This window comes from Marmota flaviventris, chromosome 11 (assembly GCF_047511675.1).
Source record: "Marmota flaviventris isolate mMarFla1 chromosome 11, mMarFla1.hap1, whole genome shotgun sequence".
Classification (NCBI taxonomy): domain Eukaryota; kingdom Metazoa; phylum Chordata; class Mammalia; order Rodentia; family Sciuridae; genus Marmota; species Marmota flaviventris.
Genome location: NC_092508.1, coordinates 117,920,302 through 117,943,910, shown reverse-complemented (window position 1 = coordinate 117,943,910; position 23,609 = coordinate 117,920,302). Strand labels below are relative to the sequence as shown.

General features: G+C 34.0%; 1 protein-coding gene across 1 annotated transcript in view; it reads right to left on the bottom strand.

Annotated features, from left to right (window-relative positions):
• LOC139707678 (transport and Golgi organization protein 1 homolog) overlaps positions 1 to 23,609 on the bottom strand; it is a 47,786-nt gene that overhangs the window by 6,163 nt on the left and 18,014 nt on the right. Inside the window, exons 6-16 of the mRNA XM_071619320.1 lie at positions 13,973 to 14,104; positions 8,921 to 8,992; positions 8,637 to 8,741; positions 7,871 to 7,993; positions 7,664 to 7,772; positions 6,585 to 6,640; positions 6,409 to 6,496; positions 6,099 to 6,237; positions 357 to 417; positions 206 to 241; positions 62 to 129 (exon numbers count right to left, since the gene is read on the bottom strand). Coding sequence (XP_071475421.1) covers positions 62 to 129; positions 206 to 241; positions 357 to 417; positions 6,099 to 6,237; positions 6,409 to 6,496; positions 6,585 to 6,640; positions 7,664 to 7,772; positions 7,871 to 7,993; positions 8,637 to 8,741; positions 8,921 to 8,992; positions 13,973 to 14,104 — 989 coding nt within the window. The remainder of the gene's footprint in view (positions 1 to 61; positions 130 to 205; positions 242 to 356; positions 418 to 6,098; positions 6,238 to 6,408; positions 6,497 to 6,584; positions 6,641 to 7,663; positions 7,773 to 7,870; positions 7,994 to 8,636; positions 8,742 to 8,920; positions 8,993 to 13,972; positions 14,105 to 23,609) is intronic.

The following is a 23,609-nucleotide window of genomic DNA, read 5'->3' as shown; positions in this document are numbered from 1 at the left end:
TAATATCTAGCATAATCTTAAAACACTATAAAACATATAGTAAGGTACCAAAATCACATACTTCTGTCTCAAATTAGCAACTTCCCTTTTCTCTTCAGCTACAGCTCTTTCTGCAGAATGAGCTTTGAGCTATCAAAGAGAAAATATTCAAATTCAGTTGTGGTAGGCTATGCACAAAATAAAGAAAAGGGGGAAAAAATCTTACCCAATTATCATGAACTTTCTTCTCTTGCATAGCAATCTGAAAAAGACAACACATTAAAAAAAATGTTTTTAGGGACTCATTATAATAGCCTATAATTGTCTGTATTAGATATCAAAGAATTCTGCAACTACAGGACAGTATTAATTACTACCTGGTTTTTAAATGAGCGCTCAGTTTTCTGTAATTTTTCTTCCATCTCTTCAATTCTCCGCCTAAGAATTACAACAATTGAATAAAATTTGAAACATTCTGACCATTTTCCCTTTATTCCATCAGCTATACTTTTAAAGACTTTATCATACATAAGAAAAACATTTCTATAGTTATATGAATCCAGTGTGATCAAAACTAATACTACAGGCCAGGTGCAATGCCACATGCCAGTAATCCCAATGATTGGGAAGCTGAGGCAGGAGGATCACAAGTTCGAGGTCAGTCTCAGCAATTAAGTGGGAACCTATGCAACTGAGACCCTTTCTCAAAGTGAAAAAAAGGTCTAAGGATGTAGCTTAGTAGTAAAGCACCAAAAATAAATAAATGAATGAAATAAAAACCTAATACTAATAACTTCTTTATCATTTAATTGCTAGAGATTCTGAATTGATAAATTATAATTTCCTTAACTGTTCATCAGTGTGTTCTCAAGTAATTCAGCTAGAAATATCTTCCTCCTTAAAACTTTTTTTCAAATTATATCCATAGAAGATCTCCAAGGTCTATCAAATGCCACACTTTTGTGGGTCTTGATACATCACACAGCAAACTGATTTCTTAAAGAATTACTACAACATACAAAACCCCCAGAACTGTTTGCATTGACCAAGTTCCCTATGGTCTTGCCCATTGGGTATAAGTAAATTTTTGTTAACATTTTTCATTTGTTAAGTTGGAATTTATTTTTTCTCCTGTGTGAATTGAATGTATTCATATTCTCTCGTTATTTATACTTCCATGCTATTTTCTTCTATCTACATAATGTAAAAAAAGATTAAAAAGAAAGCTAACACTAGTTCATTAGACATTGACACCCTCCTTTAGAAACTGAACTCATTTGTAATTTTTAACTTCCTCTACAGGGGAAACCACCTTTTCATCTGCAGCTGACAGCCGCTGCTCTTTTTCTAGTCTCTCATATTCTTCTTGACTCAGTTTCCTAAAATAAAGCCAGTTATCAAATCAAAAGTTTCTCTTTGTGAATGTCACTTCCCACAATTCTATAAAATGCTTAGGCACATAAAATAGGAATTCAAACCTGCAATTTCGTAAATCAAACTCTGGTAAATCACTTACATTTTCTAACTTCTCCTCTTAATTCTCTACTTACCAGTAAATAAAATAAATGTGAAAACAACATGTGCCCCAAGGGCAAGTCTCCTGTGTGTAAGATAACAAAAACTCACTTTACTTCAATGTGGAAGATCAGGACTGATCAACCTAACATAATTAAACATATTAGGATAAAGCAGGGGATAATTCTTTTCTCGTTTCTGCCATGGGTAGGACACTAAGTATATCTTTGTCATGGAGGAACTCTTTTCTCAATCCAAGACTGGCACCAGAATAAAGATATAGTCAGTCAAAGAAAAAATCTTCTAGAATATGTCTTTTAGCTATGCAATTAACCACAGAACATTTTTCACACTGTAGATATCTATTTCAAAAGAATTGTAATTAAGCAAAAAGACAAATCTGAGTTTTGATAATGTCTGTCAACCAGAAAAAGAAGCCAAACTGACCCACGATCAGAGTATTATCTACTGACAAGTTTTAACTCTGATCATGAAACTCAAGATGTTCATCTACTGAGACAAAGGTAGCCACATTTAATGATTTAAAAAATACTATTTTCTGCTATCCTTGTACTACTTTAGCCATAGTTCCAATTCAAAAGATAATTAACTTGAAACTTAATTTTCCATAAATCAGAAGAACTATAGTAAAAAAGGATTATTGATACCAAATAGAAAAAGGGGATTATATATTCTTATATAGCTTCTCATTTAATTCTTCAGCAAGTATTTTATGAGTGGCTATAATATACTAGTTACCTTGTAAGATGCTAAAGAATAAAAGAGCTCACTGTTTCAGGTATAAATGATGCCTAAAGGAATATAATAATTTTCCCCACTGGCTTAAGAAGGAATATGGAGAAAACTGAATCTTGAAGGACAGAGAGAATTTTGTTTCCAATTATCAAAGAGTTAGTCTGAGAGCACTAAGAACAATCAAAACATCTTTATAAGAATATAAAATTGTGTTTGAAGGGATCCAAGCTAAAAAGGCAGTGAAGATATATGTATGTGGCCAAGATCCATTAGAAAAAGGAATCTCAGAATTACAAGTAAGGCTGGCACTTTAAGGTACTTTTCTCCTAGGTTCACCCACATATTGAAGATAACACAAAGATATAATGAGTCTAAACTAAGCCTTCATCAAATTCCTGGGCTTAGAGGGAAAAAAAAGTGTTTGGGGCTACAAATAAAGGGACCCTTAATAAAAGCCCTAGCCTTTGAGTTTAGATTAGAAAGTACTGCACACTTAAGTGATGAACAGGCAAAAAATCCAAAAGGAACAATAATGAAACATTGAAAAGACAAGTCATTTTTGAATTATCTTAATTGCTGACTAAGTTTAAAGTAACAATCTTACTCAAGTAACCTCAACACTTTTCTATAAGAAGATAACTTCATCTTAGTCCTCAAATTTCATCTATAATTATCACAACAATGTTGGCCAATCAAAACTGACCAGGCACTCCATAAGACAAAATTCTGTGAGAAAAAATCCCACAGAAAAGGAAACCACCTAATGGGGTTATCCGCACATGTTTTAAAATCACTGTGCTTTTTATATAGTCAAAAAAGTAAAGTCAAGATTATGAATTTCAGTGCTGGGAATATAGTTTAGTTGGTACAGTGCTGCCTCGCATGCACAAGGCTCTGGGTTCAAACCCCAGCACCACAAAAGAGGAAAAAAAAGATTATGAATTTTGTCAAAGGATTAGAAACTATAAAACCAAGAAATAGTTGGATGTGGTGACCTACCTACAGTGGAAGATACTCAGGAGGCAGAGGCAGAATGATGAGATTAAAGATAGCTTGGAAAGCAGTAAGACCCTAGTCCCTTATGCGAAAGAGCAAGGAGTCTGGGGAGGTAGCTCAATAGTAGAGCACATGGCTCAAGGTCCTGGGTTTGAGCTGTAGTACTGAAATAGGACTGGGGTTGTGGCTCAGGGGTGAAGCACGTGCCCCACATGTGTGGGGCACTGGGATCAGTCCTCAACACCACATAAAATAAATAAAATATTGTGTCGGGCTGGGGATGTGGCTCAAGCGGTAGCGCGCTCGCCTGGCATGCATGCGGCCCAGGTTCAATCCTCGGCACCACATACAAAGATGTTGTGTCCGCCAAAAACTAAAAAATAAATATTAAAATTCTCTCTCTTAAAAAAAAATCCTATTAAAATAAAATACTGTGTCCATCTACAACTAAAATAATATTTTAAACCCTGAATTTTTTAAAATCCTAAACTCAATGAATGATTTTAGCAGCAGATTTGGGAAGTAAAATAAATCCTAGCGCTTTTAAGACAGGTCAGAAGAAAATATCCAGAAGAAGTAAATCCAGAATGTAGGAGGCAGGGGAAATCAAATTCTAATATGCATTATTATAATCAGAAGAGAGAATGAGGTAAAATCAACATTTAGAAAAAGACTTGAAAATTCAAGAAATGTTTAATGGTCCCAAGCAACATAACTGCAAGAGGAAAAAGTGGGTGGGGTGGGGAAAACTACACCTAGGCACTTCCCAATACAACAGTTAAAAAAACAGAGAAATGACTACAGGAACTAGGGGAGGGATAAGACCAAACAACAATGATAATGGACTCCTTAAAGAAAAAATTTAAAACAGATGGTAATTAATTGGATATTTTTAAATTGCTAAAACTAAGTAACAGTCAAAATTCAGTAGCCAAAAGAAAGATCCTTTAAAAATGGAAACTGGTTTTAACTCTAATCATGAAGTTCATGTCAACCTAATACAGATTATAAAGGTAGCAATATTTAGTGGATAAAATACTATTCTCTGTTTATCCTTGTACTACTTTGATACACTAATCAAATCTATCATTAAAGGACAATGTTCAAATAGAATGAAAATAATTTCAAATAAGAAACAAACAGTGTAGAATGCAGAACTACAGAAACTTTAAATATGTGTATAAATTGAATGAATGTCTTGTGGAGTTCACAGTGTATGAAGTACTAACATACAATGCCACAACAGTTATCTGATTCAGGAGCTACTTAAAGCCCATAAAAAAAAATAACAAACCTATTAATCTATGTCAGGTTTTTATTAAATCCAGAATATATACCATGGCCTTTAAATTATGAGAAGATGAATAAAATTATAATTATATAATTATAATTCCATTATAATTTATGATTACATCAAGCTTATACAGAGGGGATGAGGAAAATAATTAAAAATATTTAAACTATTAAAAAGATACAAGGAAGAAAAAAAGAACAGGTCATCAAATAGAAAGCAAATTCTTCATAAACCACAGGCACATATTGACATGGACAGACTTACATTTTAGAAAGTCCACTCAAGCGGCTATAGAGAAAACTACTAAGAATTTGAAATAAGTTATATAAAAAATATAAAAAATGGAGAATGAAGACAGATGATCTAGGTTAGGAACAGAAAAGATGACACAGGCATGAACTAACATAGTACCCGGGGATGAGTTTTTAAAAAGAGTACAAACCACAGATGATGACAATGAATTTCGGAGGAGTTGAGGAAAATAGTGCTACAATTTAATTGCATTACAAAGAAAATTAATTGCCATTTAGGTCATTCATATTACTAGTAGGGACACAGAAAACAAGTGTTCTTTAAAAAAAAAAAAGTGATAAAATGAGAAATGTTTCTTTGAAACAGGCCAGGCATTTAGAACTGGCCTGAACAAATATTTGAGATTCTAAAAAGGTCGCTTGGAGATCACAGAATTTTAGAAAAGTTAATGGAAAGGTTTCAATATTTAATGCATTAATTAGGCAACAGAAGTCAAAATACCTAAAAATAGTTAGGTCTGTAAGAAGGTCTGTCTTTGCTTTTGCTTTACAAGAAAATATATATATATATATATGCCGAAGAGTAAAATCAGGTGCAAACAAATAAAATCTGACACAAAAAAACTATTTTTAGAGAATTCAAGTATTTTTGTGGATTAAAAACTTCAAATGAACTTTCAAAAAATAGCTAGCCCCACACTGAGAAGATTAATATATAAATATATACTACAAACAAGTACTTCTGTAATCATAACTCCTAAGGTCCTTGCCAGAGTTCAATTTTTAGTGTGAACATCTGAGATATTCAAGTCCAAAACTTGTACCATCAATAAGTAAATATTATTCCTTTTTGAAGTTTTTATTCTACTAAAACATGTCATTCCAAATCACTCAGTATTTTTAAAGGTCCAGAGTTAGAGATACAAGTTCAAAACATTAGAATTACATAACTGATCACAATGAAAGGTCATTAAAATAAATAGTGGGATCATAGAAAGGGTCTAGATCTTTGAGAGGTGTTTCCACATCAGTGACTGTTAATACCAGTTTACCACTTCCTGCCTTCATATGAATTTGACAATTGATTACGATGTCCTCACAGCCTTAGTTTATGGTTCCAACTACCTCAGGACTCTTAAGACTGATGATGGAAAGAAAAATGCAACTTATAGGAAACAAAACACAAAGGAAAAAAGACAAATCTCTACTTATTACAAACTAGAAGAAATTGTAAATAATCTTAAGAAAAGATAAAATTATCTATTAGTTCACACAGTGATAACAATAACAAACAATGAAAATCTTACTTTTGTAGTGCCATCTCATTTTGCTGGTGGAGTTCATTTAAAATCTCCACTTTCTGCCTTAGAGTTTTACATTCCTCTTCCAGTCCAACTTTAGAAGACTGTAGTGAACTGCAGTTACTTTCTAATTTCTTTATTTGGTCTGTAAAGGATAAAAAAGCTTATCTCTATATGTGTACAAGGACTTAAGAACTTGTTTGAGGGAGTAGTGCCAAGAAAAGTAAGAAGCATGAAAGCAAGAAGCCATTCTTTATCTTTCCAATAAAATTTTAAGTCTTTCCAACATGGCAATTTCTTCTCAAGAAGAACCCACCTTCTAGATTACAGTTTGTGGACATCGAGGCTCTTAGCTTAAGTTTTAAAAGTTTTAGATCCTCTTCAACTACTGATGTAGTTTGTGTCTAAAAATTGCAGAAAAGAGAGGTATTCTTAAAAGTGAGGCACAGGAAGAATTCACAGGCACTATGGGACTCTTACAAAGAACTATACCCGAGAGACATCCATCATCTGCTTAATTTGATCTTTGATCTTCTTATTCGGATCACCTAAAAAACAAAAGAATTTAGCTTTTTCTTTCCTTACTTTTAACTCTATATTCTCCTCACTTCCCCAAACTAAATAATGATTGTGTTCAAACAAAACAAAAAAATCAATTAAATAACTAAACTGATTAGACTAATGACTTTTAAGAGAATTGCAAGCTTAGATTTAAAAAAAAAGAGAGAGAGAGAGAGGTGAATTTCAGGCTGGGGTTGTGGCTCAGTGGTAGAGTGCTCACCTAGCATGTGTGAGGCACTGAGTTTGATCCTCAGCATAAAAATAAATAAAAGTACTGTGTCTGTCTTAAAAACAAACAAAAAAAAGGTGAATTTCTAGTTTGCACAACTGAAATGTCATCTATGTTATTCTTGTAAGATAAAAGCTTTTCTTCTCTCTCAGATCTATCTTCACCTGGGCAAGTAAGTGTCTTATTTAGAAAGATTCAATCCTCTATTTTCTCCCTGAATCTACTACCAGGTGTGGTTTGAAATACTTGCTATGTAAGCAATATCCAACTTGGGAGAAAACATCTGGAAATATTTTCCTCATCAGTAAACACTGTTACACTCCCTCTCTAGCTTTCTGATAGTCTCTAGCCTCTGTTCTCACAGCCTTAGTTTATGGTTCCAACTACCTCCGGACTCTTAAGACTGACTGTGGACCTTAAAACCACAGAGCCATAGAGATGATGAGTATCAAAATCAAGTATCATCTGAATAAAGAAATAAATTTCTCTTACTGTACAATGTTCAATACTTAGAGGTATAGGATGTGACTATTGTAGCTGCAGTGTACTTACTAGTTTTCAATGGGATAGAAAAAGTCAGTGTTCTTCACATGCCTATTGCTACATTATACCCCAGCAACCCACCTCTGCCAATGCAACAGACATATCTATAGATCCAATGATATGTGTCTACAACCCTGAAGCTTAAGAAGAAATTCAGCCAGCTGAAAAGTGGCATCTGTATACTTAATTAAAGACAGGAAAGCAAAAAAGGATTCAACCTCCCTGAGACTGATCTTACCTGCTACCTCTCCATTGGTTAATTCATCTGACTCCTCTTCTCTATTTTGATCCTCAGATTCAGATTCACATTGTAACCCATTCAACTGTGTGATACAATTAGTCGAAGCCTAGAAAAGAAGCAAAAGGTTGGAAGACTCTCGATTTTAATTCAGAAGATTTCAGGAGAATTCATGAGATGAAACATGTATTTGGAGTATAAACTTACATTAATAGTATCTTCTTTGTGACTAAGAGCTACTTGTAAATCTTTCTGGGACTTCTCAAATGATTTGATTTGTTCACTGAGCTCAGCATGTGATGTACTCCAGTCTTTGACTTCCTGCTGCAACTGAAAAGTCAAAACATATGAATTCCTATGGGTTAGGGAGAGGTTTCTGCACTGGATACATCAGGACTACAAGACTTAGACAAAGAAATAGAGAGCCATACTCCTCGGTGGCCTGCCTCAATCGAGGGGGTTGAGACCTTGGTTAAGGAAGAGGGCAGAGTGGCCCCAACTCTCATAGCTGCAGTAAGAACATCAGAGCTATCAGGAAGTTGACCCTGTTTATTGCATTCCCCAGAAAATTGCTGCCAATTCAAATAATTTACCTCCAGCAGGAATGGCTGGGCACATATGACTGTCTCCTAAATTTAGACTCCTTATCATGTAATCTTCTCTTGGCCGGTGAATCAGTAACTACTCAAAAGAGGATCATAAAATACTTAATTTTCTGGTTTAAAAAGTTTCTTTGAGGCTATGCAAGTTAATAACTGATTGATATTTGATAAGAAAAGCAATAATCCAAAAATCCAAAACAGATGGAGAACAAATATATGCACTCAATTTGGGGAGCACTGTTTAAACTTTGCATATCTAGTAAAGGTCCTACATGAATATTCCTTACCTCAGAAACAGATCCAAGAAAGATACAAGATAATGATATTCACTTCTCTAGTTTACATTACGTATGACATCAAATTTTCTTTACCTGCTCTTTCTTCTTCTTAAGCATGGTATTTTCTTTCTGAAGCCGACAGCATTCCAACTTCACCTTCTCTTCACGAAGCTTAGTTTCATTAAGGATAATTTGAAGCTAATGCAAAACACTACAGTTAGTGAATTAATTCCAAAGAAAAAACAAAGTTATACTTTCCCAAACCAGACATCATATAGTTCTCATTTTTTGCACATTTTAGCACACCTCAAATTTTTGGTCCGCAAAAAAACTAAGATGTAGTATTAATATCCGTTAGCAAGAGTTGGCAGCTTTACCTCTGAAAGTTCAGCAGTATTCACTGAAATGACCTCTTTAAGCTTCTCTATCAATTTCTTATTTTCCATTATCTGCCAGGTGAAAACAGAACACAAAATATGCATTAGGATTTCAGTAGAAATACTGATATATATATATATACTAAAAAAGATAAACACAACAAAATATTTGTCAAGCCATCCCATTACATTTCAGGTAAATGCAGGGGATCCAGCTTTGGACTAAGCAAAAAATCAAGAACTGAAAGAGATGAGGGAAAATGAAGTCATAAATATTTCATGGCATCCACAACCTTACGGTTTATGAGATAACCAGAAAAAAAGGTCAAAGTATAGAAAAACATAATGCAATAAGTAAATAAAATGTTTTAAAGCATAGAAAATTAACTAATTAATTACTGTTTCAAGTAAACCAGTTCAAATTAGTAAATTTTTTTTCTAGTGATAGAGAAAAAAATTTCCCAAGATCATTTTTAAAATTTTCTTATCTGAAGTAAAAAATGATAAAATTTAAGGGAGAATAGACTAATCTCACATACAGAAGAATTCCAAAAAATTTATAAAGATACTCGCTCCTTAAGGAAGTGGACATAACTCTGCAATCTTTGTTTGCAATGCCTGGGACTGAATCCTGGGCCTCATGCATGCTAGGCAAGTGCTCTACCATGAGCTGCATCCTGAGCTTGTAACTCTTCATACTTTAACTGTGGGCTGTGCATGGTAACTTCCAAAGAATACAATATGAAAAGGATTGGAAAGAATTTTTACAGTGGAGAAATCTGATAAATACTACCTCAGCTAGGTGATCAAGCTTACTTGGGGGTAGGATATTTCAGAACACACTCTCTACTATCTTTTTCAACTTTTATGTAATTACAGAAACTTATAGAAATTGAAAATGAAATATGTAAGTAAAATTTTTTTAAGTAGAGAAAATTGATTAATTCATTACTCTTTCAAGTAAAAAGTAAACAAATACTGTTCAACTGGACAATAGTTTTTTAGTTGTTCTGCATGTTTCCAAGGGCAGATCAAAGCAATATGAAAATTATCCAAGGTTGAGAATAAAAATATTTCCTAGGCCCATAAAAATAATTTGTTGTATCAGTACTTAAAAGTTCCACAAAATGGGCAGAAGTGGGTTCAACTTCCTTGACTCCTAATCTTACTTTAGTTAACAGCTGGACTAAGTTCAACTTAACCAATTTTACAAAATATTTCAAAAGCCAAATTACAGTAACACTTAGCAGCAAAACTCTTACCAAGTCCTGATTCTTAGCTTTCTGTTCTCTCTCATATTCTAACATAACATGAAGACTTTTAGCTCTCTCATCCAGAAGTTCTTTATCTTTTTCAAGAAGCTTCATTTTATCCTGGGAAAAAAAGGTGTCAAGATTACTCACTCATTACATTTACTTTTGAGTTTAGAATGTAATTCCCCCCAAAGAAGGGATTTTTACCTTATATTTAGTTGCTTCATCAGAAAGAATCATATTTTGCCTCATGATTTCTTTGACCTCTTCCTTCATCTATGTAAATAAAGCATTCAGAATTAAGACAAACAAATTATAGTGCTACTATACAAGTTCCAGACAAGTGACCCTTTTCCAGAAGAAAGCAGTACTTAATACATATGACTGCTTAGAATTTGGATGATTTGTAGGAAATAATGAAACAAAAATTTTAAAATACGATTTTTAAATTAAAACAGGTAGAAATGATTTAAGCTAGAACCAAGGGAGAAAGAAACAAAAAAAAAAATAATTATACCTTCTGTTCATAATTTGACAATTTCTGCTTCAGTTCATTTTCTTTCGTGAAATTGTTCACCTTTTGGGAAATTTGCTGTTCATTGACTAAAAGGGGGAAATACACAAGATTATTACAATCACTAAATGAAATTCAACTATTCAATCTACTAAAAGCAAAGACATGTTATATGGTACTATGAGGAAATACTTCTTAGCATAACTATTATGCTTTTAAAAAGCAATCTATGCTTATTAGCAATAAGAGTATAAAAATTATTAAAATTTAAGAAAAATATAAGAACAATGATATTTTGCTGGGCGCAGTGGTGCACACCTGTAATCCCAGTGGCTCAGGGGGCTAAGCTAGAAGGATCCCAAGTTCAAAGCCAGCCTCAGCAAGAGCGAGACACTAAGCAACTAAGTGAGACTTGGTCTCTAAATATAGGGGGTTGGGGATGTGGCTCAGTAGAGTGCCCCAGAGTTCAATCCCAGGTACCCCTCCCATCCAAAATGATATTTCAATTTAAGATTATTTCACAGATGGGAAATACAGTAAAGTGTTGTAGCTTGATATTCCTCCCTTCTCAAAACACTTTCTTTTCAGAAAATGGAATCATTTAATTCTTTGCAAAGAAAAACAGAAATGAAAGCATACTGATGCACATTACCATTCTTTAAATTATCTACTCAATTACTTAATGCATGATTAAATCATTAGCATAGAAATACTCTTCAAATGTAATACATCTGCATTACATCAATATTCAAAGTTAATCTGCCCCAAATTAAAACTTATCATCATCTCCCTATCCACAATTTGTTCCTCCTCTTTATCTCCTATCTCAGAGTTGGAACCATCATCATCTACTCTATTATCCATGCTAGCAACCCAGGAATAGTAAAATTTTCAGGAGGTAAAAAAGATAATAAACATTAAAAGTCACTGTATCTACTTCTAACATACATAAAACACACATCAAACACCAATACAAAGGGTTATTACAAGTTTAAGAAACCTAAAAATTTACCTTGATATACTCTATCTTTTACCTAGAAGAGAGAAAAAAGATTAAATTTGATGTCAAACATCTGCTCAATAGAAACAGCATTCCTAAAACAACAGTCAGAATCATAACCAAGTGAGAATTTAATAACATTCTGGTTCAGGATAATAATTTATAGGATTAAAAATAAGTAAAGGTTAACAAGCCTTTTAAATCTAATTGGTAGTGATATTTCATAAATAGCCTCTGACATAAAAACACTAAGATATGTACCTTATTTCACAGTAAAGATGTGTGTGTGTATGTGTGTGTGTGTGTGTGTGTGTGTGTGTGTAACCAAAATCATTTACTTGACAATTCTAAATAACCAGGATAAAGTCTAGAAACAATGACTATTCAAAAGGAATATGAGGAAACAATATTAAAGGCATATCTTTGTACTAAGATATGCCACTTTCACTCACCAGAAAACATCTTAGAACTCCAATTTAAATTTGGCTATTGGCTGAATTTAGAAACTAAGAGGCTACATCATCTTATTTCTGCAAACCACTAAACATATAGCAAGAAATCTGAAAGGTAAGACTGCTAGAAGAAAATGCACAAGCAACAAGAGAAATGACAATTAACATATTCTGGAAAGGACAAAAACAATCATTTCCTAAAGACAGCAATAAACTGCCTGATAATAAAACCTAAGCAGGATTTTTTTTAAAAACATCACTAAATTTCTTTGTAACTTAGCATATACTTGTCCTTTCAAATGTTATAAATGGTGATGGGATACTCAGATGTGTCCAAGGATCATCCATGGGATCTTCGTAATAGGAAATTGCATTCAGAAAACCCCAACACAGAAAGAAATGAACATTTGTTTAATGTCATAGCCTTGCTAACCTTTTACTCAAAATGACAACAGAGGAAAATGGGAAGTAGCATAAAAGCAGTCATCTAAGGAAGGGACTAAAGCTCCAAAGTCAAATGCTGAAACTGAGGAGCAACAGCTAGGAACCAGATCCCACATAACCTAGTAAAAAGAGAAACAGGTACCGGGGTTCTTGAAATGAAAGAAACAAGAGAGAGAAATATAAAATGTTTTAATGTTTTTCCCCTCTCTTTATCCTTCTATTTCCTTTTTTCTTTTAGCTGAGAAAAAGTTCAATGAGATTAGAAAATTCCTCACAGGAATCCAGGCAAACGATTCTTCTATTTAAGAAGGGAATACTTTTTAAGAGATTTTACACTCAATTGTACAAGGAGAGGAAACTTATCTTAACAATGATATATCTGATATAATTAAGAAATCAGAAAAAGAACACTCAGATTTGAAAATATTTGTATCCAATGCTTTTGGCCTCTTTAACTGTGAGGCTTTTCATATGCAAAGCCCATTTACCTAAAATAATTTTCTTCCAATTATGTTAAATAACTATGAAACAGAATGACCTACAGTACAAACATAAGTATGTATAAGCATATATATATACATATACACACACACACACTTATACATATATGTACACACATACACAGAGATGGACTAATTCTGCTCAGAACAAAAAAAAGACTTAATGAACAAAACATTTAATGGATTTTTGGACAACACATAATCTATACTTCCAAATAAAAAGGTATTTTCTGAACATATGATCAAATCATAAAATCTGGGAAAAATATATATAAAAGACTGGAAAAATTATCTCATCTCCTTTTTCTCATTTTACTGTATTTCTTTGCAGCATTTCCCCCTGTTTATATGTGTTTATATTAACATACAGTTCATCAACATTTAAATCTTAGTTTCTGCTTTTTTTTCCACTTCACATTTAATTGTGAGCATTTTCTGTACCTCAAAGCTTTGAAATAGATAAATCTGCCTACTATTACATTAAGCGAACATACAATAACCCTTAAATGAATTATGTTGTGCTAAGTCTTCAATCTAATACACTGTTCCACTGAAAAACATTACCAAAATCTTCAAAGTATGGTTATTTCTTTAATATAGATTACTAGACATATATGCTACATAAAAGGATATTTATCTAACCTATTCCATCTTTTATCCCACTTTTAAAACTTCTGATACATATGAAACTACTGGTCAGGATGGCTATAAGAATTACCAGTTCTACCAACTGCACCCACACTAAATTATTTTATAAGGTTAGTTTGACTTAAACCACTAATTTGTGTTTTAGCAACTGAAAAAGAAAAAAAAAAAGGTGGGGGCCAGTGACTATATAAAATAATCCTTGTGCTTATGTGCTAAGGTATAAGTAAGTTAATTTACTCACAACAAGAATAGTTTTCCAAAAGAAAACGACAAAGGATACAAATCCAAACAAAACAGTGAAAACTACAGGCTTCCATGGTAGTCCATAAAAATCAGGCCCAGGTTGAGTATCATCAGGCAATGTAGTAAACAGCTGAAACAGACAAATTAGAAGAAATGGAAAACCTTAAATTTATAACAAAACAGTCACAAAGAATCATGGCAATTCTAAACCAACCTCCTCATCAGAAATCCACCTCCTCAATATTTTCCAATAGCTTCTTCAAGAGAGAGGATACTGGCAGTCTCATACTTTTTGTTCACTTGCAGTGTTTTCAAGTATAATGAATCTAAATACTTTTTAAAAAATATTTATTTATGTATCTTTAGTTTTAGGTGGACACATTATTTTGTTTTTATATGGTGCTGAGGATTGAACCCCTAACCCTAACCCTGTGCCTCATGCATGCTAGGCAAGCGCTCTACCACTGAACCACAACCCCAGCCCGAATCTAAATACTTTAAATTGAGCATACATTTCCAGTTTGTAACAGGCCCTATATCATCACATTGTCTAACACCTGGCTAGAATCCCTCTGGATCATTCTTTTCTCTTAGATAACCTGGTTTTTATAATTTAAAAATTCATTTAAGACAAAAACTTAAATATATGAAAGAACTAATTAATTTGATGGCAACAAATAAAAACAATGATGATATACGTATAAGATTTTAAATCTTACTTCCATTCCACTCTTATATAAACAGATAAGTGACATGTAATTTCAGACAACTCTTGAAAACTGGCTTAGATAAACTTCTCTGAATTTAACATCCTTCTATAAAATTCAAAGCCTAATTTTAAATGGTTGCTCAAAGGCAGTGCATTAAACACCTGCCTACTCTTCCCTATTTTCACCGCCCTCTACACGTAATGAGAGATAACTGTCATTTGGGCCCAATTCCCCAGCACTCTCCGTAGGGAAAAGACCTGTAGTAATGTTAGCTGTTTCGATTGCTGGCTGCATTTCGGAACATAACATGAGGTTGTCACCTCTATTCCGTCAAAAAAAAAGTGCAAGTGGGGAAAGCTCAAGTACACCCTCACCGGCCTCGCTTAACAATACAGTCACGTCCTGCCTGCCTTGGGCCTGACACACTCCATTTCTCCGTCGCCGCGACAGTCAGTGCACCCACTCTGCCAGAACTCAGCCACCCGCCTGCCAGAGCTGGGGTCCCTCGCTGGGAATGGGACCGTTACCTCCAGTAGCTTGGCTATGAGGGCTGCGTAGAGCACCTACAGGAGTCCCAGGAGCTCCGGGTTCCCCGGGGAAGCAGTGACAGAAGGCACAGTGGCAGGTACTGAGTCCATGGTGTAGGGACAGCTGAGCGGAAGCGACGCTTCCCTGCAGAACAGCACAGGACCCTCTCTTTCACCGTTTCCTACTTCGGGAGGACCCAGCGCAGGGGGCGGGTACTGGGAGTGAACTTTGCCTACCTCCACGCAGGCGCTTTCCGCCCAACGCATGTAAAACGTGTCATCAGACGAAGCCACTGGGCGGACTGCAGTGAGCAGATGGAGGATGCCGAGGGGCGGGGCCGGGAGCGGGAAGAACCAACTACGGAGCACGGAGGGGACAGCGCGAGGAGAGTGCAGCGGAAGAGTCCAAATGAAAGGACTCCAGGAGGAAAGAGGCTCACCTGACCCTGGAACTGGGAGAGGACCTGCGATTTAGAAGGCCCTGGAGGAAGCCAGGGAACTAGCAGAAGGGGATTATAGGCAGAGACTAGGAAAAAGGAGAAAGTCAGGCCTCCCAGCCCCTCCCAGAGCAAAACCCTTTTGTCAATGTGTTGAGACACCAGGTACCTGCCCCAAAAGTGCAGACACAAGAGGAGATGCTTCTCCTGCTCCCTTCTAAAGGACTACTGCTCGGACTGGGCTTTCCTTCCCTGCTCACTCCAGTCCTATGTTACTTTCTCCACTTGTGGATGATACTCTTTTTAAAAAGCCTTACCCTAAGGAATCATGTCATTATCACCCCACGCCGGTGGCTTCATTTCTGGATGCCACATTTTAAGGTTGCATGACTTGTGGAAAAGAACAGAATCATGAATAGCCCGAAAAGTACGTGCTAAAAACTGAAGAAACTGGGGACGTTTAACTTGGGGAGGGAATGAACATATGTGGATCTTTAAAAATCTGTCGTCAAGTTGAATATAATCAATTCAAAAGAACAAGAATAAGCAGGAAAGCACTGAAAAAGAAGAGCAATGAAGGGTACAGGGAGGGCAGACTATATAATCAAATCATGTACCCTCGTCCAAGCCCAAGAATACATAGAGTTTCTGGGACAGAATAGAGAATCCAGAAACAGAACCGACTGCACTGGACATTTGGGGTACAATAAAAGTGAGTTTGGGGAAAATAGACTTTCTAATAAGTAGCGTTTGCAAATACCACATGGAAAATTATAAAATTGGATTTTTCTCTACTTATTCAAAAGATAAACTACAAATGGATAAGAAACATGAATGTAAAAATAGAAAATAAACAAGTACTAGAAAATATTGGGTGAAATTTTCTATGTATTATGAGTGGGCAAAACCTGCCTCAATGAAAAAATCTTTCCTGGCTGTATCTAAACCTGGTACACACACACACACACACACACACACACATGCAGTTTAACAATGACAACCTGAGAAAAAATATTTGCAACATATTATTGTCCAAAGAATCATGTTCCTGAAATATAAAGAATATTATAAATGAAATGGCCAGCAAACCTATACAAAAATGGGCTGAAGAAATAAACAGATCTCAGGAAAAGAAATGCAAACAGCTATAAAATATGGAAACATGCTCTGCTTAGCTCATAATGAACAAAATACAAATTAAACCACACCAAGATACCATTTCTCACTTGCATTGGCAAGATCCAAACGTTTGACAACATACTCAGTAGGTGAGAGAATGTGGGGGAATACAAATTCTCAGACACTGCTGATAAGTATACAAAATGATACAACCCTTATGAATGATATTTGGCAACATCTCCCAAAACTGCTTATATATTTACCTATTAACTCCACAATCCCACTTTTTTTTTTTTTTTAACTTTTTCAGTGCTGGGGAAGGGTACCTAGGGCAAGTGCTCTACTGCTGAGCTATAGTCCCCCAGCCCTAACTTCTAAATATACTGGGAATACAACAACAAATGTTTAAAACTTGTATTTACAAAACTATGTTATTCAAGCATTAATTATAATAACACAAGATGGTCACAAAAGGCTGAAACAACTGTCATCAATAAAAGTTGTTGAATAAACCAACGAAGAAAGAAAATAATTTTAAATACTGCTAAGAGCTGATTTCCAGAATACATTTTTAAAAAATGAAGTAGAGAAAAGTATTTATAGAATACTATTTGTATCTTAGAAAGTGAAAAAAGATGAATATATTTCTTATAGCTTTGAGGTAAAATTGGCATGCAATAAATTACATGTATTTAAAGTGTGCAATTTGATAAATTTTAACATGAAATTATGAAATCACCATTATAATCAAGATAATATACACATCCTTTACTTCCAAAAATATTCTCATTCTCTAGGTAATTCTGCCCTTTGTCACCCTTCCTTCTTGCCCCCCACTTTCCCACTCCTCCAGCAAAATGTCTATCTTAATAGATTGCTTTGTATTCCTCAAGTTTTATGTGTATGGGATAATATATTGTATTTCTACGGCTTTTCTCATTCAGCATAATTTGAGATTCATCTACATCAGTTTTATCTATCATCTATTTTTATTGCTGAGTAGCATTTCATTATATGTACGTACCACAATTTGTCTATCATCTATTGATAGACATTTGGATTTTTTTCCAGTTTGGGGCTTTTACAAATAAAATAGCCAAGAACACTGATATAAAATTCCTTCTATTGCTATCTAACTTATCTTTTCTTGGAAAAGAATGGTTGGATATGACTGGTGTATGCTTACCTTTTTAAGAAGGTGATTCTACCACTTTATATCCCCACCAGCTGTGTACCCATCCAGTTCCTCCATCTCTTCTCCAACCACTCAGCACAATTGTCTTTAATATTAGCTATTTAATAAGTGTGTAGTGGTAACTCTTATGCTTTAAAATTGCATTTCCCTGATAATTATGTCAAACATTTTTAATGTCTTTATTTACTATCTGTTTATCTTCTTTGATGAAGTGTTATTTTACAGGACTATATTTTTTTCCTTCTAATGAGTTCTAAGAGTTCTTCATATATTCTTGATGCAAGTCTTTTATCAGAAAAATGTTTTACAGTAATTTCCTCCCAGCTTGTGTTTTGTCTATTTCATTCACTTCGAAGTGTATTTTGAATTACAGAGGTTTTAGTTTGATGAATCCCACATTGTCAAATCCTTTTTAATGCTTTTGTTGTCAAATTTAAGAAATCTTTGCCAAACCTAAGTTCAACAAAAATTTTTCTCTTATTTTTTTCCTAGAGGTTTTGTAGTTTCGAGTTTAATATTTAAGTCTGTGAGTTAACTCAGGTGTCTATGCAAGGCATGGATCAATATTTGGCATATAAATATGCAGTAATTTCAGTACCATTTGCTGAAAAACTTTCCATTCTCTACGTGTCTTTCCATCTTTGTCAATGACTGTTGCCATATATATGTGTATCTATCTCTGAATTTTTGGCTCTGTTCCAATGTTTTGTCTTCGATCCTAATTACTGTAGCTTTAGAATATTTTTTTTTCTTTTTTTTTCCTCTTCGTATGGTACTAGGGATTGAACACAGGACCTTGCATATGCTAGGCAAGTGCTCTACCACTGAGCTACATCCCCAGCCCTAGCTTAAGTCTTGAAGCCACGTATTCTAGGTCTGTTGCAATCAGCTTGTCATTTTCTACAAAACTCTGCAGGGATTTTGATTGGAATAATGTTGACTCTGGTGATTAAACTGGGATGAATGGACACCTTAGTCTTCTGACTCATAAATTAGGTATATCTCTCCATTTAGGTTCTCTTTAATTTCCATCAGCAATATTTTATAGTTTTTAATATATACATTTTAGTTTTTGCCACGTTTGTTTAAATACATCATATTTTTATTCTATTGTACATGGAAATCTTTAAAATTTCAATTTCTAATTATTCATTGTTAATATATAGAAAATATAATTGCTTTTAGATATAAATTTTATCCGTCAACCTTACAATAGCTTTTTTCTAGATCATACCAGATTTTATCTATATATGTTCATGTTATCTGAAAATAAAGAGAATTTTAGTTCTTCCTTTCCAATCTGAGTGCATTTTATTTCTTTTTCTTGCCTTAGTATACTAGCTATTTCCTTACTGTACCCCAGGACAATGCTGAATAGATGTAATGAGAGTGGACATCTCTGTTTGGTTTCTGATCTTGGGGAAAAGTATTCAATTATCAACCATTAAGTATGAGGTTAGCTGCATTTTTTCAGAGGATGTTTTAAGCTCCCTTTTTCTATTCCTAGTTTGTTGTTTGTTTTTCTACATCAATAATCAATGCTGAGGGGCTGGGGTTGATACTCAGTGGTAGAGCACTTGCCTAGCATGTGTGAGGCAATGGGTTCGATTCTCAGCACTGCATATAAATAAGTGAATAAAATAAAAGTCAATCAACATCTAAAAAAATTTTTTTTAAATAATAATCAGGGCTGATTTTTTTTACATGTCGATGGGATTTATTGTCACCTACTTGTACATGCACACAAAATAACAATATAATTTCCCCAATATTTCCCACCTCTGCTATATTTTTTAAATGCTTGTTTTGTATCTCTTGAGCTTTTACATATTATTGTATTTGACTTAAATTTTTGTTTAGAATTTCTTTACAGGTTCATTGGAGATCCCATGAGAGGTCTGTGGTTTTCTTGTTATATCTTTGTCTTGGTTTAGTGTAGTGATAACATTGGCTTCATAGGAGAAATATTTCCTTGCTTTAATATTCTACAAGGGTTTAGTATTACTATTAGGAATTAGTATCATTTCTTCCTTATAGGTTTAATTGGATCACCAATAAAGCTATCTGGGTCTTATATTTTTTTCTTTGTAGAAAGGTTTTTATCTATACCTTCAATTTCTTTAATAGTCAACAAGGTTTATGAAGATGTCTGTTTTTCTTGAGTGAACTTTTGCAATTTGTGGCTTAAATGGAATTTCTTCATTTCAACTAAATTGTCAAGTTAATTAACATAAACTGTTCATAATATCCCCATTATCAGTCTAGTATCTGTGGAATCTGTAGTTATATCCCTTCTCTAATTGCAGGATATTGATAATCTGTGTCTCCTCTTTATTTCCCTCGCTAGATGTTGATCAATTTTATTCATCTTAAAGAACTAGCTTTGGGTTTCATTGATTTTCTCTTATTTTCCTTTTTTAAAATTTCACTGACTTATGGTCTTTATTATATCTTTTTTTCTTGCTTACTTGGAGATTAACTTATTTTTCCTTTTCTAGTTTCTCATAGTAGGAACTAAAGTCAATGACTGGAGACTTCTTTTATAATAAAGCTATCTGGGCCTGGTAGTGCTATAAATTTTCCAGTAACGCTTTAGTGACATTGCACAAATGGATATGTTGTTTTCAGTTTTATTCAACTCAAAATATGAATTTCTTCTCTGATTTATTTGACTCAAAAATTATTTAGCAGTGGGGGCTAAGGTTGTAGCTCAGTGGTAAAGTGCTTGCCTCACATGTGTGAGGCACTGGGTTCGATCCCCAGCACCACATAAAAATAAATGTACTGTGTGTTCATGTACCAAAAATGAAAAAAAGAAAAAAAAATTTATATATATAGCAGCCTGGCACTTACGTTTCCAAATATTTGGGAATTTTCCAGATTTTTCCATTATTGATTTCTCATTTTATTGTGTTCAGAGAATAAGCTTTGCCTGTCTTTGAATACTTTTATATTTACTGATAATTTAAGATCCAGAATATGGTTTATCTTGGTAAATGTTCCACGTGCACTAAGAATAGGTATTCAGCTCTTTGGGGGTTTTCTATAAATGTCAACTAATTTCAAATGGATGGATTGATTATGTCATTCATACTTTCTACAACCTTACTTTTATTTTTTGTTTTCTGCCAATTGCTGAGGAGAGGATATTGAAATCTCTAAATGTAATCCTATATTCATCATTTTCCTCATAATTCTATCAATTTTTATACTTCATGTATTTTGAAGGTCTAATATTAAAAGTATAAGCATTTAGATTTATTATATAATCTTGACTAACTGACTCCTTTATCATTAGGAAATGACTTTCTTTAGTCCTGATGATATATTTTGCCCCACAACCTCTTTTGGTTTAATGTAGCTACTCCAGATTTCCTTTGACTAGTGTTTAACATGAGATACCTTTTTCAATCATTTTAATTTTGACTTCTTTGTGTCTTTCTATTTACAGTGTTATTCCCATATACATCTATTTGGGTCTTGCTTCTTTAGGCAATATGACAAACTCTGTTTTTAACTGATGTATTTAGATACTTTCCACTTAATAGGATTACTGCTGTGCATAGGTGTAAGCTTAATATAATCTTCTATTTGTTCCTTCTGTTCTTTGTTCTTTTTCTTTTCTTTCTGTCTTCTTTTGCAGAAATACCACTATCGGTATTTTTAGTGATTCCTCTATTGGCTTATTAAGCTATAACTCTGTTTTCTAATCTTAGTGTTTCAGGGTTTAGAATATACATCTTTAATTTGTCACAATCTACCTTCAGATGATACTATAGTACTTCACATATTCAATAAGAACGTTACAATAGTTACTACCCTTCTGAGATTTATACTGTTGTCATGTATTTTACTTTACATGTTTTCTAAGTCCCATACTACACTGATATTTGTCTTTAAACAGTCAATGACAGCAGGAAGAAAAGATTAACATTAAACAGATACATGAGGTGGGAGGGAAAGGGAGAGAAAAGGGAAATTGCATGGTAATGGAGGGAGATCCTCATTGTTATACAAAATTACATATAAGAGGTTGTGAGGGGAATGGGAAAATAAACAAGGAGAGAAATGAATTACAGTAGATGGGGTAGAGAGAGAAGATGGGAGGGGAGGGGAGGGGAGATAGTAGAGGATAGGAAAGGTAGCAGAATACAACAGTTACTAATAGGGCATTATGTAAAAATGTAGATGTGTAACCGACGTGATTCTGCAATCTGTATTTGGGGTAAAATTGGGAGTTCAAAACCCACCTGAATCAAATGTATGAAATATGATATGTCAAGAGCTTTGTAATGTTTTGAACAACCAATAAAAAAATAAACAGTCAATGACTTTTTAAAATATTCAAATAAGAAAAATTATTTTAAATATTTATGCACAGAGTCACCATTTTCAGTGTTCTTTACTCCTTTATTCCATTATTTCCATCTGCTGTCTTGGTGCAAGTGTAGGGTGAATTCTTTCAGCTTGTATGTCAGTACAAGTCTTCATTTTATAGAAAGATATTTCACTGGGCATGATATTATCAGCCAACATTATCGCTCTTCAAATATATTAAAGGTATCACTCCACTATATTCTCTTATGCCTAATTTCTGACAAGAAATCTGATGTCATCCTTAGTTATTCTCTACATAAATGTCTTCTCTAACTGCTAAGATTGCCCTTTATCACTGGTTTTGAGCAATTTGTTTATGGTATAATATACCTTGATATAGCTTTATTCATGCTTTTTGTACTCTAGTTCCATTTAATATCTTGGATCTGCAGATGTACAGTTTTCACAAATTTTTGAAAATTTTTGGCCATCATTTCTTAAAATATTTTTCTGAAAACCTCTTATCGCTCAACTTGAAACGGTCCCACAGCTCACTGATGCTCTGGACACTTTTCTTTAGCAGAAGAAATTTTCCCTGTGTTTCATTTGGGGTACTTCTCCTGCTATGTCTTCAAGTTCACTAACAATTTCATCACAATGCTTATTCTGGCATTAATCCCATCCACTGTATTTATCATATATTTTCAACTCTAGAAGTCTGATTTTTAAAAATATATCTTCTATATCTCTATTTACCTTTTAACACACGAAATATCGTAGTAATAACTTTTAATGCCATTACCTCATTCTAACATCTCCACCAGTTCTCAGTTGGCTTTGATTGGATGATTCTTCTCCTCATCATTGTGGATTGTATTTTTCTTGTTTCTTTGCATGCCTGGTAAGCTTTGATTGGATGCCATACATTACGAATTACTATTCTTAATATTTTGTATACAGTTAAGTTACTGGTAACAATTTGATTCTCTTGGGTCTGAATATTTGTTAGGTATGACATAAATTGTAATAGTCAGTCTGAGGTGACACCCTTCTGATTATTCTACCCAACTTCCTTAGATAGTTTCTTCCAGGTGCTTTTCTGGTCCCTGTGTTAGGACCTGTTCCTTCTAATCACTTAAGATTGTTTCTCTGACTTGCTAAGCAGTTTCATCACACTTATGTGCTGATCAGTACCCTGCTGAACACTCAGAGAGCCTTTCACAGATTTCCAGAATTGTCTCTCAATGTAGCAACCTTCTTTTGGTACTCCACCCTGTGAATTCTAGTCACTTTGGTTTTCCTGGAATTTCAGCACCATCTCTCAATTCAT